Source organism: Coregonus lavaretus (genome assembly GCF_964263955.1).
Source record: "Coregonus lavaretus genome assembly, contig: HAP1_SCAFFOLD_1248, whole genome shotgun sequence".
Classification (NCBI taxonomy): domain Eukaryota; kingdom Metazoa; phylum Chordata; class Actinopteri; order Salmoniformes; family Salmonidae; genus Coregonus; species Coregonus lavaretus.
Window position 1 is genome coordinate 97,358 of NW_028159596.1, and position 15,027 is coordinate 112,384.

At 42.9% G+C, this 15,027-nt stretch overlaps 2 protein-coding genes and 1 long non-coding RNA gene across 4 annotated transcripts; 1 reads left to right on the forward strand and 2 right to left on the reverse strand.

The window, feature by feature from the left end:
* Positions 1-361: 361 nt before the first annotated feature.
* Positions 362-1,819, forward strand: LOC311122674. Its single transcript, XR_014612479.1, has 3 exons — positions 362-485; positions 749-905; positions 1,159-1,819. It is a non-coding gene; the product is annotated as an uncharacterized lncRNA (long non-coding RNA).
* Positions 1,820-1,968: 149 nt separating this feature from the next.
* On the reverse strand, positions 1,969-8,016 carry LOC311122671 (14-3-3 protein epsilon-like). 2 transcript variants are annotated; one of them, XM_084197007.1, is made up of 6 exons: positions 7,797-8,016; positions 6,246-6,445; positions 5,879-5,985; positions 5,316-5,522; positions 5,103-5,239; positions 1,969-2,944 (listed from the first exon to the last, which is right to left on the reverse strand). In XM_084197007.1, the coding sequence occupies exons 1-6, from the start codon at positions 7,858-7,860 to the stop codon at positions 2,889-2,891; spliced, it is 771 nt and encodes a 256-aa protein (XP_084053133.1). In that variant the 5' UTR covers positions 7,861-8,016; the 3' UTR covers positions 1,969-2,888. The 2 variants fall into 2 exon arrangements, with proteins under 2 accessions (XP_084053133.1, XP_084053134.1); XM_084197008.1 differs by having other exon boundaries at positions 1,969-2,941; positions 7,797-8,004.
* Positions 8,017-9,297: 1,281 nt separating this feature from the next.
* On the reverse strand, positions 9,298-14,803 carry LOC311122675 (adapter molecule crk-like). The gene is made up of 3 exons (XM_084197009.1): positions 14,303-14,803; positions 13,365-13,927; positions 9,298-11,577 (listed from the first exon to the last, which is right to left on the reverse strand). The coding sequence occupies exons 1-3, from the start codon at positions 14,520-14,522 to the stop codon at positions 11,440-11,442; spliced, it is 921 nt and encodes a 306-aa protein (XP_084053135.1). The 5' UTR covers positions 14,523-14,803; the 3' UTR covers positions 9,298-11,439.
* Positions 14,804-15,027: the final 224 nt, after the last annotated feature.

Here is a 15,027-nt window from a genome sequence, read left to right on the forward strand (position 1 = left end):
GCGTCACCCTGTAACCAGTGAGGAGGGAGAGGAGAGTCTGGACAGCATATGCACACAGTTGTATGAGCTGGAGAATGCTGTAAGAAAGCCTTATTATACATTGAATACTAACTGAAGAGTTGGCACTGTCTTTAACAATCCTGACAATCATATTAATCCAATAACAGAGAGGTAAACACCAACCATTGGAGGCGAGGGTGCGTCCATCCACGAAGATATGTCGCTTTGACCTTCCAATGGACTTCAGACAGCTGGAGAGTGGGTTGGATGGATTTTCCCCAGATCAATTCAGAATGTGAGATCTGTCATTCATTCACTTGGTGGAAATGACAAGATTTTGGAGGTCATTCTCTGTGTCCCAGCCAGGCCTCTCTCCACAGGGATATCTCCGCAGGTTCTGTCAAGTGTGTAAGCGAAGAAGCAACCTATACAGGAGAGTCTTCGAGAAGTTTGATAAGGACAGGGATGGACTGCCTTCTCTCAAGGTAAATCCAAATAAAATTGCATAATATAATGTGGTTCCCCCACCACAGTGGATGGCCTGAGAGGATCCCTCACCAGCAGGCGCTGACCCAGCAGAAACAAGTTAGACTGACTAGTTTATGGATGAAATGTGAGAATCTAAATCCATTTAAAATGTATAATCCTGTTACAAAATACTATGTGCAAAACAGCAGCTGTGGACAAATCTATATCGAATCACAATTTACAGACCATGTACAATGGGCTGTGTCTCTCTGTATTGCAGGAAATGGAACGTGGTATATGTAACCTGTATATGACTGATGTCACCGCTGGGCTGCTCCTGCGGCTGGTGGTATTGATTGACGCAAAATTCACACTTTGACTGTGTCATTCTGCGCGACATGTGCCCTGTCTGAAAGAATATTTCACTCTCTGTTAATGTAAGTCAGTCTTCTGATTGACACGTGATAACCAACTGTCAAATGACAAAATAAACACACCAGGTGCCTTCATATAAATGACATGAACTTGTTCACTTTCACATAAAGAATAAAGAAACAATCAAGAAAAGACTGGCAAATATAAATCCTTATATTCTTGAAAGTTATCACTATTAAATCAACACTTAAAATAACACATTAAATTAACACTGTGTTTAAATTAACACTTGAAATACATCTGTAATTTTGTTAGGAAAGAAGACATGGAGGAACATTTTGAAAAGGACCGTTTAGAAGAGGCCGACTTCAGCTCACTGATGGGAAAGCTCTGCTACCATAACATTTCACCTCCAACGACTAGACTGTTGTTAATGATTTCAAGACTTACATGTGTTCAAAAAACCTAGACCAGCGCCTCAAAGGTTAGTACTAGGCCCAGTGGTCTCACGTACCAGATTTGATAGGGCTTTCTTTGTAGACACTGGCTGTTGAGACTAGGGCCCCTGTAACCTAGTTAGGGTCTTACAGTCACCTGTCATCGGAGTGTCACGGTGACAATTCATATAAACGTTTGTTGGATTATTTGTCCCCTTCCATTTTAATAAACTTGTTCAAAGCCAACATTCTTCTAATGTAGGCCTACATATTTCCCTGCCATACATGCTCAACTGGTATACAAGTAAAGCACTGTTTCTGTAAATGACAACTGCTAGCAAATAAATGCAATCCATCATTACAAATGTTTTAACTTGACATCTTCAACAAAAAACTCTGATTAGAGATTTGGTATCGGGGCCAACCAACCATGAGCCCTGTGGTTGTGTTAGAAAATCCCTTGTCTATCTCCAACCTTCCTCCAGTGCTTCTCAAATGACAGTGACTTAACATGGCCCACCAAAAATAAATGGGTATACATCCAACAGGCAAGCTTCCATTTTGTGAGTCATTTCTAACCATGTTTAAACACCCAATTCCATGGCTTTACTCCATGGCTTTTTAAAAAGTAAAAACCAAGAAGCATGAATGAATTGTTTGATGCAATCAACACCAACAGACATTTAGGTATGTTTAATTTAGATTGTTTAATGTTAATTCCATGCTGTGTTTCAGAAAGAACAATAGGAGACGCTCTGTGGCTCCAGTCAGATATCCAGTAGTACAAATTAGCTTTAAATTACACATAATGAAGCGAAAAGGAAAGAAAAACTTTAGGAGCTATATAAAGGAGGGGAAAGAGGCTGAAAAATAACTATTCATTAACTCATGCAGGTTTGAGATCATCTATTTAGAACCCTGTCATCTTTCAACAGAAGCCAATCAAGAGCGGTCTTTTACTAAACGCAACAGCGCTCCCTTGGATTTTTAAAACCACTACCAGCCACCATCTGAAATCAGCAAGTATGCGCAATACAGTATTTCAGCACAAAGTACAATCCAAAACATTACAATAGAATCACTATGATGTAAAAGTTAAGCATTTTGCGCCACATGGATATCAAGAATTTTGCCAACTTCCTCTGAAAAACTAAAGTTAACAAAAGCACTTTGTTTAGACTTGCCCTTCAAATGTTTAATGATTTGCATCTCTTTCACTAACACAGAAATATTACAGCTCCCACAACTAATAAAACTATCAGTAATAAAAGTTAATTTCTGTAATTACATTAAGAAAAAAATGTCTCTAAATACATCCAGCAACTGATAAAATAATGAGGAAAGAGCAAAAACAAAACAACGAAAAATAATTTTCAGAACCGCGTGTACCAAGAAAAATACAATAATCCAGGGACTCTTTGCCTTTCCAAAATTGTATTTATTGTCTCAATTAAGTGGTATTTATATTTGAATTGAATTAAAGGGCTATAAAAAAAATAAAAAATAAACTGATTATCTCTAAGACCATGAGGTGTTAGAGCTGCTGAGGAGAGCCACTGTCACTTGGGCCACTGGGGGGGGGGGGTGTCTCAAGCTGGCTGTGATGTCTCACTGGGGCTCGTCCTCCACATCTTGCAGCGCCTCTTTGTTCTGTTCTTCACCTGCTTGAAAACAAGAGAAAACGGACGGTGAGGGCTGGGCTTTCAGGTTATGTACACGAGAGACAAACTTAGTCTAGGTGATCAGACTCAGTGCCCAAACATCAAACATATTGAGATGCTGTGGAAGTATTGCATTACTCCTGTGCCAGTTTTAACCTACAGTCTACAAAGTTGAAGGTGGACAGGCCAAAGTGAGCCCAGTGGTGGTTTCATTCAGTGCGTCACAAACATCTTAGCACATGCAGTGAAACTTCAACCACTAACTACAACCTTGTAGGCCATATCAAAAATAACTACTGTAGTGCTTCAATCAAATAAAAATGACATCTTAGACTAATTCAAAAGCTTTAAAATGAAACGTCCTATATAGGCTCTACTTGACAACCTGACAGATGACTTCCGTTTATAATTGAGAAGCAAGTTTGATTTGTTAATTTCCCCATAGCCTACTCATTCCATGATTTATAAGCCATCTAGCTAATACAGTAACATCCTATCTTTAAATCCCTCTTGACAGATCTGCCTAAGACTCACCTGTACCCAAGTATTCTATTCCAACATAAGCCACTATATTGTCCTGGCATTCCGTTGCTAGTGAGACAACTGTCTATTTGTGTCATGCTACAGGATGCCAGGCAGACAGAATGACAGAGCAATTATGGGACTGGATGTAGATAATGTCACCCAGTCAAAGACAGACAGGATATCCCATATAGCCTCTCAACAACTGGTGCCATGCTGTTAGTCGTCCAGTCTCCACAATACACGGCTCTTAGGATAGCTACGGAGATCAGGCACTATCCATCAACAGATCAGGCAGGCGACTACAGAGCGTCAGACTCTACACACAAACCCACGTTCTAACTTGGTGAGACACTTGCAGCCCCACAGAGAAAGCTAGTGCCCTTCACCTGGCCTCCTTGTACCTACAGAGCTGCCCTTCACCTGGCCTCCTTGTACCTACAGAGCTGCCCTTCACCTGGCCTCCTTGTACCTACAGAGCTGCCCTTCACCTGGCCTCCTTGTACCTACAGAGCTGCCCTTCACCTGGCCTCCTTGTACCTACAGAGCTGCCCTTCACCTGGCCTCCTTGTACCTACAGAGCTGCCCTTCACCTGGCCTCCTTGTACCTACAGAGCTGCCCTTCACCTGGCCTCCTTGTACCTACAGAGCTGCCCTTCACCTGGCCTCCTTGTACCTACAGAGCTGCCCTTCACCTGGCCTCCTTGTACCTACAGAGCTGCCCTTCACCTGGCCTCCTTGTACCTACAGAGCTGCCCTTCACCTGGCCTCCTTGTACCTACAGAGCTGCCCTTCACCTGGCCTAAAATGGTTCCAGCTGAAAGACGATACCCGCACACCAGTACCAAACACCCAATAATCTGTCAGCTGTCCAAGACGCGTAGAAATCAGAACATGAAAAAGACAGTCGCTTCAGGTTACCTTCTAACTAAATGCATTACTGATAGACAGGTGATTTTATTTTAAATCACTATGTAAAAATACTATTCATAAGACACAGTGTGTGAATATACAACTTTCCCGAGGACACAAACCAATGGGTGAGTGGCGTTGCAGTGAGTTAGTAGTGAAGGGGGACAGAACAAACGATTCAAACCAAGGCCAGAAAACACTTACAAAGTACAGATTATGGGAAATGAACAGCTGTTTTGTTCCTTTAGGACTCTACACAAACAGAACGAGAGAGGTGAGAGATGAATCAGACAATAAGATGAAGGTTGAAGAAGCTACAGCTTTAGAGGGCAGAGAGAGGGGGGAAAGGACCACTAAGCAATGCGGAAGAAACTGCAAGGTGAAAGACACAAGGTTAGGTTAGAGACGGATGGAGAAGGGAGACGTTAGGGTTAGCATAATGATCCACGTCAGCAGCTCTGAAAAGAGCCGAATAAGCAATAGCACACACCTCAAGGAGATCCAGTGCTACACTTTTCTGGTAGGATAGCATCCGTTTACAAACATTGTAATGGGCTAACAAAAAAAATAGCAGAGGCAAACTGCTGTAATATTGTAAGTATACCTCAGACTGGAAGAAATTGAGGAATTGAGCATGTTCTCAAAAATCTCTTTACCCCTTAATAATATTACCAACTTCCTCCATGCATTCTAAAAGTCCAGGTGTGGGAGCTCTCACTCAGCTTACCATCTCCCTGCATGTCTGAAGTCCATAGTGTCAGGTTGTCACGTAACAACTGCATGATAAGTGTGGAGTCCTTGTAGCTTTCTTCACTCAACGTGTCCAGCTCTGCGATGGCATCATCGAACGCAGCCTTCGCCAACCTGCAGTACAAACATTGGTCTTATGTCACACTTGTATCAAGAGAGTCTATCAAGGAGAGCCGTGCGAGGTACTTGCCTGCACGCGCGGTCGGGTGAATTGAGGATTTCATAGTAGAATACGGAGAAGTTAAGAGCGAGGCCTAGGCGAATGGGGTGTGTAGGTGGCAGTTCGATCATGGCGATGTCGCTAGCAGCTTTGTAGGCGACCAAACTGTTCTCTGCAGCCTCCTTCCTGTCGTTCCCGGTGGCAAACTCGGCCAGATACCTGTGGTAATCGCCTTTCCTGAGGGGAGAGCAAGAGGGAGACGAATCAGTGGGTCATCATGGTGTAAAATGTACAAAGGCTCCCTGAAAACATGTGAAAAACAACTATGTTCCTAACTCAGGGACGTGATCAGGGCAACCTAAAACATCTTGGGGATAGCTCAGTTTCAATGATCAAAGAATGGAGGATAAATGTCAGAAAAGCAGGAATTCGGGATTTAGCAGGAGGAATCACAATCCCTGCTCTATGCTTTATTCTAGAGCCATTAGAGAAGTGGAATACTGTTCTAACCCGGTCATTAAAAAACAGCAATAACCATCTATCAAGCATCTGTTCCCAAACAACACATCGAGAAAAGGAGAAGAGGCTCGTACATTTTGTAGTAAAAGACCTTGGACTCTCCCGTGTTGGCAGCTGGAATAAGGTGCTTGTCCAGTACATCCAGAATGTCATTACAGATTGACTTCAGCTCGTTCTCAACCTGCAGGAGAAAAAATAACTCAATGAATTACCAGCCACTGGCACAATGTTAGGCACAACAAGCAACAATACACAAACGGTATCATTCAGGTGAATTAGCCTAAACTACTTTATATCAATGACAATTTTCTCCAGTAGAAATGCTACCATATTGCTTTAAGAGTGCTGCAGCTCAAATGCCTCTCCAATCATGTCAGATCTCTCTCGCACCAGTCCTATATGAGTGCACTCAGAATGACTCATACTTCTGGGCGTACTCACAGTTTGCCTGTATTCCCGGATCATTTTCAATTTGTCTTCTCCACCTTTGTTCTCTTCCCTTTGTTCAATACTGCTGATTATCCTCCATGATGCTCTCCTCGCCCCAATTACATTTTTGTAGGCCACTGATAGTAGATTTCGCTCCTCGACTGTTAGTTCCACATCCAACCCGGCCACTCTCTTCATGGACTCCACCATTTCTGTGGGGAGCAGAGAGGAAGTCATAAGTAATTGGGGCTGAAAGATCAGATCCAAAATAAAACTATTTGACAAAGTTTGACTTCAGAGATCTTTCTTTCCTTTTTCTTATGCTAAAGTTACAAATGTTTATTTCTCAACAATATAATCCCAATTATAGAAAGTCCTATTTACAATCATCTCTGTCCCTAAACCTGGGCCTATATTCCCAGAGTCGGCAAGCTGATCTATAATCAATTTTGCCAATTCGATCATAATGAATATGATTATAAGGACAGGTGAGACCTGATCCTAGATCAGCATGCCTACTCTGATGTGCTTTATGAATACAGGTTCTTGATCATACAATCTTGGAAGGTAGTATCTGCTGCAACATTTAGGTTTAATTCAGTCATGCCGAGGGATTAATACTACAAGACTACATCTGTACCGCATCAACATATACCCAGTGACAAGGTACAAAATCATATCTTTCAGAAACCGATAGTTACATCAGTGTCAAGAATGAGAGCAGCATGTCTGAAGAATCGCATTTGATTTGAGAGTGAAATAAAGCAGCTAAACTGGTTTTATTTCGGGGCAAATCAAAGTTGCATGTGGCCAGGGTTCCATAGCCAGACAGACATGATCATGCCCTGTAATCACACATCTAATAACAGCTTCTGCTTCATGCCAATTGACAGGCATGTTAGCTAGCTTGCTAACTTAACTAGCTACGTCAAAATGTCTTATCATTGGGGAAGGTTTTGTTTCAGGTCAGTCTTCGATACGTCACACCCAGATAGCACGCTATGGCTAACGTTGGACCACGAGAAGTTTAGTAAACTGGGGTAGGGTATTTGGCTGGCCAACAAATTTACATAGTTATCTAACGTTAGATTATAGCTAATACTTTACCATATGTTTACATTGGCTGACATCATTGTTTGGGAAAAGTAATCCCCACATAGCTACTGTAGCACAGCTAACGTTAGGTGGCTAACGCGTTAGCTAACTACCACCCCCACTTGCTTGCTAGCTACCTAGCTCTCGCACCATCAATAATCCGCCATTTTGTATTCTCTTTAAATTATCCATATCGTTAAACAAATCTGGACAGTTAAGTGGCTATAGTATTGGGTAATTAATGTTAGTTACACAGCTAGCTCGTTAAGCTAATGCGTTAGCTCACGCTAACTAGCTAGCTAACGTTAGCGCACTGACATCACCGTCCTCGCTCGAGGCCCCCTGCAAGAGGGAGGAGGATGAGTGAGTGCAAGTGTTAGCTATGTTGGTAGCTAACGTTAGCTAGCTGGTGAAAAAAAACAGCGGCGAACATGTCCCTCCATTGAATAATACAATTGTGTCTCTTACCGTCATATCTCTCAGCCTGCTCGGCGAGTTTTGCCTGATATACTAAATCCTCCCGATCGCCCATTTTGTTGCGAATAGTCTAGTTTAACTGACAAATTGATAAAAAGGGTCGACAGTAGCTGCTATCGTACTAGGTCAATCTGTCGGCTGTTCCTGTGAAATCAACGGATAGATCAGTGGCGTTTCCACCCCACCGGTTGTACTGGAGTAAAAAAAAAAAGATGGCGAAAATCTAAATCCGGGAACCTTTCACACCACACACGCATCACCCCCCACTGAGGATCACCCCTTCCCCAGAAAAACCCCTCCCATTTTTGCACGGCATGGCAACCAGTGACAGACAAGTGAGCCAAATGATGAATGAATAACGGCAGTGCAGTTTGATCTCATCAATTTATGACAATCCATAAGATTGATAGGGTACAGTATTTTCATTTGCCAATCCTTTGACTTTAATATGCCATTTAGCAGACGCTTTTATCCAAAGCGACTTACAGTCATGTGTGCATACATTTTAACGTATGGGTGGTCCCGGGGATCGAACCCACTACCCTGGCGTTACAACCCTGGCGTTACAAGCGCCATGCTCTACCAATTGAGCATGTTACATATTACATGCTACAGAAAATAAAAGGTCATTTCACTTGTCTTGAAAGAATATAGTGTTATAATACAATGGCACATTTTGATATCACAATTTCCATTTGCGGTTGCCAACCAAGCCCCCTTATGAAAGGTCATGACTTACACAGGGTTACAAAAATACAATACTTTAAAATATTTATAGGCATGATTGACAACAAAAAATCATTAAAATAAGAGCAGATTACATAAGCAACAGGCATGCACTGAGAGAATGAATGAAAATGCAGACATTATTTAACAGATGTTAATACTGGAGTAACTGAGTAACTAGATACTTAAAAAAAAAACTAGATGATTGCTTCTTGGATTACTTTTAAATTGAGAAAGGATGTTCGCGAAAAAATACATTATGACACCTTTCTGTTTTCTCAATGACATTTAATTCCGCATTGAAAAAAGGCGCAAGTTTAAGTTTGTTCCACCTGAGCAAGTCTGAACTCAAGTCAGAGACCACTATGATGACACACTAAATGCGTTTGATGGTTCCTTTTTATCTGCTTATAAAGGGGACAGTAATCCAAAAGTAACTGAAAGTAATCAATTTGGGTCATCCAAAAGTTAATACCGATTACAATTTTGGAGAGGTAACTAGTAACTAACTGATTACATCTAGAAAGTAACCTACCGAACCCTGCCCTTAAACAAAGATTGTGGCATAAATTGGCAATAAAACAGTTTGTCAGGTGGCCCGAAAGCTACAATTACACAGAGAAATGGTAAAAGTTTGATGGCAATGGGATAACCCCTGTGGTTTGAGGACAATCCAATCATCAAAAGGTTATACATTCTATTCCTCTGGACTTTGCAGCATTTACTACCCAAAACATAATCTAAGGACAGCACACACTGTATTTTTGATGAGGTACTACATCATTGGAGTTTAATTCGTATTACCATATTACCATTTATGTAGACTTCACACCCTGATAATGCATGCGTTTGGATTTTTCACAGCTGCTTCATAAATTTGGTGCTAAATTACCTTATATTATCCCCCAAAAAAGCCATCACAAGGTCTGCCACAGACAATGAACACAGCAGAAATGACATATTGGAACAGTAAAGAAAAGGCAAGAAAAGTCATTAAAAGGATGGGGTCAGAACTGACAAGTAATTGTAAAAAATAACTGAAGTGCATTCTGAAAAAACTAATTTCACCTCCAGCAACCTCAACACAGACTACTGTATTGATCAACAAAGGCTAAGGCTCAGAGACAGACTAGCACCTTGGTTCTCCCAGCACCGCTCTGCCTAATGCTGTTGCAGTGCACCCTAGTGGCCAGTTCTACTGAAGACGAGGTAAACCATTTCTCAAGTCCCCTCCGCCTAAATCTATGGGAAACCCCTCTAGGAGGTGAAGTTATCCAAGTGAATTTCAGGGGCACATTCAGTGGGGTGCAATGTGTAAGAATGGTCAGATACAGGTTTAATTTATAGTGGAACAGAGATACGCATCTGCTGTGTACAGTAAACTACTTATATCTGTAACATTTGTGATGCTGTGCCAGGGTGCTTTGTGATGCTGTGCTAGGGTGCTTTGTGATGCTGTGCCAAGGTGCTTTGTGATGCTGTGCCAGGGTGCTTTGTGATGCTGTGCTAGGGTGCTTTGTGATGCTGTGCCAGGGTGCTTTGTGATGCTGTGCCAGGGTGCTTTGTGATGCTGTGCCAGGGTGCAAACATTTGTCAGTTTTCTACATGATAGGAATGGAAAGATGATTGTCATGTGTCAACAGGTGGACTTAACTGTGATCTCTTAACAACAAAGAAGACCTATTCAAAGTAGACAATCTTAGTAATAGTATGGTGGTTTGTGGATGCATGCAAATTAAAGGGTTTTTAGCTTGCTCTAATACACTAATAAATACAGACAGACATCAATTCTCAAAATATAGTGGATGACAGGAATCTAGAACAGAAATGTGAGAACAGTCAGTGTCAATGCACTGCCTTTACCTTGTAACCAACGTGTACAGGAGAACAAGTAGGTACTACCGTAATCTGTTTTATATCTGACAGCTTGCAAGGAGAAAGCCAATTCATATGAACATTGAGCTTATGTCATATGAAAATGTCATTTTAACAGTCTATCCTTGGCTATGGTATGGCAGAACATTTGCGCGACCCTGGCTGATCATACACAAAAGGCATCTCCACTGTTTAGAACAAGGTTAAAAGTTAACAGCCGTTTGTAAAAATAAAAAATGTTTCAGTGATTCAGAGTAGGAGCGGAGCAGACAAAGGTTTGTCAAAGACAAACACAAAAAAATAAGAGAGAGGGTTAGCGCCTGACAATACCATAAGCACACAACATAGCCTACACATTTGTTGAGATCTCTGCAATAGTGGTGGACTGGCAATGTTACTTCTCGGAAAAACGATGCAGAAATACAAGGCAGAAAAGAAACAATTTCAGCATGTAATGGTTATCAACAATTTCATAACAATATGTTATTTTGTTCTTACAAAAGACTACTAGTTACTTGGTCGTGGATTTGTAGTGAGGATGATAGTTTTGTGTACAATGTAGTGTTATCCTAACGGCTCTCCTCGACAACCAGTGTTTCTCCATGGGTCTCTGTGTTTACCATTCCAGTCCAAGATAGCATTTCTATCTTTCTTTCCCTCTCTCTGAATGGCTGTCCACACACTCCCCCTCTTCCTCTTGATAATACACAGCCACGGTCCTCATCCCAGACAAGGCTTGAGTCTTTCTTATTTAGAAGGGGAATGTGTGTGGGTGCGTGTGTGTTGATAGAGCTGACCATGGTGCTGAAGTGGTATAAATACTGGTGGTGTGAGTGAAGATGACACAGCGTAATGATTATCTAACGGGACCAACTGAGGAAGAGGAAGTGGTGTGTGTGTGTGTGTGTCTGAGTGTGGCCATGAGGAGGCTGCTGATTGGCACAGGGGCGATGGTGGCAGTGGAGGGAGTGAGTGTGTGTGTCTAAGGGCAGAGTAAGGGATGGGAGGAGCCCAAGGAGCCCAGTGTCCACTCTCAGCTCGCATCGTCCTCAGGGTTGTTATGGTCCAGCAGCTTAACGTGGGTGAAGGGGAAGTGGCCGCGCTTGCCCTTGCACTCGCCCTCCCACTGGCCGTTCACGTTGATCTTTGTCACCTTCACCATGTCGCCCACCTGCAGGAGGAGAAGGAGTCGTCAAACAGACAGACCTGGCTCATGTTCATTAAGGCACGCTACGGAAAACATTTCCAAATGCTTTTCAACAGAACACAAAAATGTGCCTTTCTTACTGGACAAGTCCAGGGAGACACTCCCCATTTCAGTACGTTTTAGTTGCAGCAAGATAGCCACTTGTGAAACTTTGTGTCTATGTATCGCAGCAGTTCATTTGGCCTCACAAGCACAAATCACAGTGCAACTAAACACAAACCAGTACTGCAGAGGTCCATTTGACGGTTCATCCTGTAGGCCTCTTCATTACAGGTGGACCATTCTTCTAAAGAGAGTGAAGTACTCCCATCTACTAAGATGTGACCAGGAAGTGTGTGCAGGGGGCTAATCATTAAACCTATATCCTCCTTAGTCATACCACTGGCAAACACCTTTATGGAGGGTAAATATCCTGTTGGTTATCAGTGGAGCGCAGTGCTGACTGACTCTTGGGTGGGTAGAACATATAAACTGTCTGGGACCCAAAAGTAAATAAAAGTAATGCAACATTTTCACACGAGTCTTTGACATTACTTTTTGTCCTTGTAAGCATGTAGCGTAACACTTCAGTCTTTCAAAAGACAGAGGCAAAACAGACTACCTCCAGCCTGTAGCTGATTCCATAAAGACAGAAAGAAGGTCAGAAAGTGAAGATCATGTATCTGTTTCAGTGTTACTGTTCCTTCACTCCCTCCACCTCCCTTCTCCCCTCTCCCCAAGCAGGTTAGAAGAGGAGAGAGGGGGGCAGCTGAGACTGAGACCGCTGGCTTGTCGCCCAGAGGCTGCTCTGGCTCAGAGTAATGTCCTCATAGAAATGAAAGGAAATGTTCCTCTACACAAAGTATTTCCTTCCCACAACGACCTTCGCTTTGGAAGCCCTCTTTCCCCTTTTGGACAGTTTGTTAAGACAGTCAGGGAGGGAGCCTCTGGCAGCATTCTCTAATGAGCTTTAGAGCAGTTGGCCATTGAGTTCAGACTGACTGACCACCACCCTGCATGCACTGGGTCATATTCAATAGAGCACACCCGTAGCAAAACGTTTTGCAATGAAAAACAAAAATAAGCATTGCTTATTGGACAAGATCAGGAAAGTCCCTGCCCGTTTCAGTCCGTTTTCTTCTGTTTGGTGACTAATGGATACGACCCAGACTAACTTGTTTAACAAGCCTGGCGACTGGGACCCTGAGGGGCAGGCGACTGGGACCCTGAGGGGCATGCGACTGGTTAAGAACCTGAGGAGGAAGTCACAGACAACGAGTCACAGAGGTCACATACCAACTCCTTCATTCCTTCCAGCAGTGAGCGGAAATGGAAGACAACTTGGAATGCCTCACTGGGAGAGAACATAGGGACTTCTCCAGATTATGACTTTACAACAGTTCAAACCAGTCCCAGTAGTGAGGATTACCACTTAAGACACTGATATTGGCATTACAACTATGACGGTACAGACGACAACCATTCAGAAATGTCATCAATTCAATATCATTCTAAATCACTATTAATGATAAAGAATAAAAAGAAAAGGCTGAATAAAAAGGTGATTTGATTCTCTGACCTCATAATTTTGACATAATGCCAAAGAAAATATATGTTGTACAAGACCAGTAATGATTAGCCTCATTGCACTGAAGGCTGTGGACAAAGGAAAATCCATGACAAAATGAAGAGTATCAAAGAATCTGAGAGAGGGATGATGAATAAAGGGAAAGAGGAGATGAGAGAACAAGAGAGCAAAGCTAGGTAGGTACCTCTAAGGCAAGGGCGGTCTTGTCGTAGGCGTTGGGCACCCTCTTCTGGATCGCCCTGGCAAAGACGGGTCCGTTCTGCAGGTTGGGAAGAGATGTGGGCTGGGCGTACTGGCTCGGGTCTAGCAGAGGAGGGCCCTGAACACTGGAGCTGTCTACCGAGCCCACCCCACTGGGACCCCCTGCTCCAGGGCCCCCCGAGGTGGGAGAGGCCGGTCGGTACTTCTCCACGTAGGGCACAGGGATCATCCCGGGACGCCCCTCTAAATTCTTGGCGTTCCACCACTGCTCCTCAGGCTTCTCCAGAACCTGCAGGATGTCACCCTTTCTGAAAGGCAGGTCCTCATCGTCGTTGCCTGGGAAATCGAAGAGGGCACGGACAAACTCGTCTTCTAGCCGCTGCGGCAGGCCTCCAGCACCTGCATTGACGAAGGAAGATTTTTTGGCCTTGTTGACCGGCTCTATCAGAGTGGTGGTGTCCAAGTAGTGGATCTTGTAGAACTCCAGCAGGGAATGGAGGGCGTCAAACTCCTGGTCCCCTATGCGGAACCGTGGTGGCGCCAGGCCTGGGAGAGGAGGGTGGGAAAAGAGGGATGAGTAGAAAAGAAGGAAAGAACAACAGAAACCATTTCACTGGCCAAAGGTATTAGGCCTTATTAATTGGCATGTGAATTACCACATTTCTGGCCGATAAAAAGGCAGTGGACTACATAGTTGACGTCTGGTTAATCCAAATGTCACTGTTTGGTTAATTCACTTGTAGGAAGTTCATCTAAAATTATGTTCCAAATAAAGCCAAATAAACGTGGAGTGGCTTGCTGGATTAATATTTTATCATTGGATTGCATGCGTTATTGTAAATCCGGTTGCATTGAAGTCATACAAGAACGGATACCTTGGTGGCTCCTTTATTCTGCAGCCCCAAAGCATGTCTCTCTTACCTGAGCCAGACTGCCGGTTGTTGCTGATGCTGTTGATTATGTAATGCGAGACTTTGGAATTCTCTGAAACGGACAGCACGTAGTCGCCTGGACTTGTGATAGAGTCTCTCACCAAAAACACTCCATGTCTCTGTCCTTGTAAAAGTGAAACTGCCTCCTGTCTACCTAATCTTCCCCAGTACCAACTTGCACGGTCCTCTGCGTCAAAATTTCCGGCCATGACTCCCACTCCAAAGCCGAGGCTTCACGGGCCTTCCCTTTGCCTCCACTTATCCACAACCAGCATTCAACTCATACAAAAACTTTAGCGCTTAGAACACGTTTGGAAAATAGGCGACATCCGCAACTTGCATATGCCCATCAATTTAAAATCCACAAGCTGGTCCTCGTACAAAACGTGTCTGATCGCCAGATTTAAATGATAACTCACCCAACCCAGTTGTAAAACAATACAATTTTGAATCAAATCTTGTTACTTGTCACAATTAACTTCAAAAAATGAAATGGCGGATCCGCGGAAACAAAACTGACCCCATTAGCCGGATATGACGTTTTGATGAAATACGTAGAAACGTGTCAGATGAGGGTGTCCATGTTGATAAGGTCAAACATTACTTTATTTATGATAGGATATGAGATGATGATGATGATAATAATAATAATAATAATAATAATAATAACAGTACACATTGTATAAATTAATCCAATACATGGATTATCTCAAT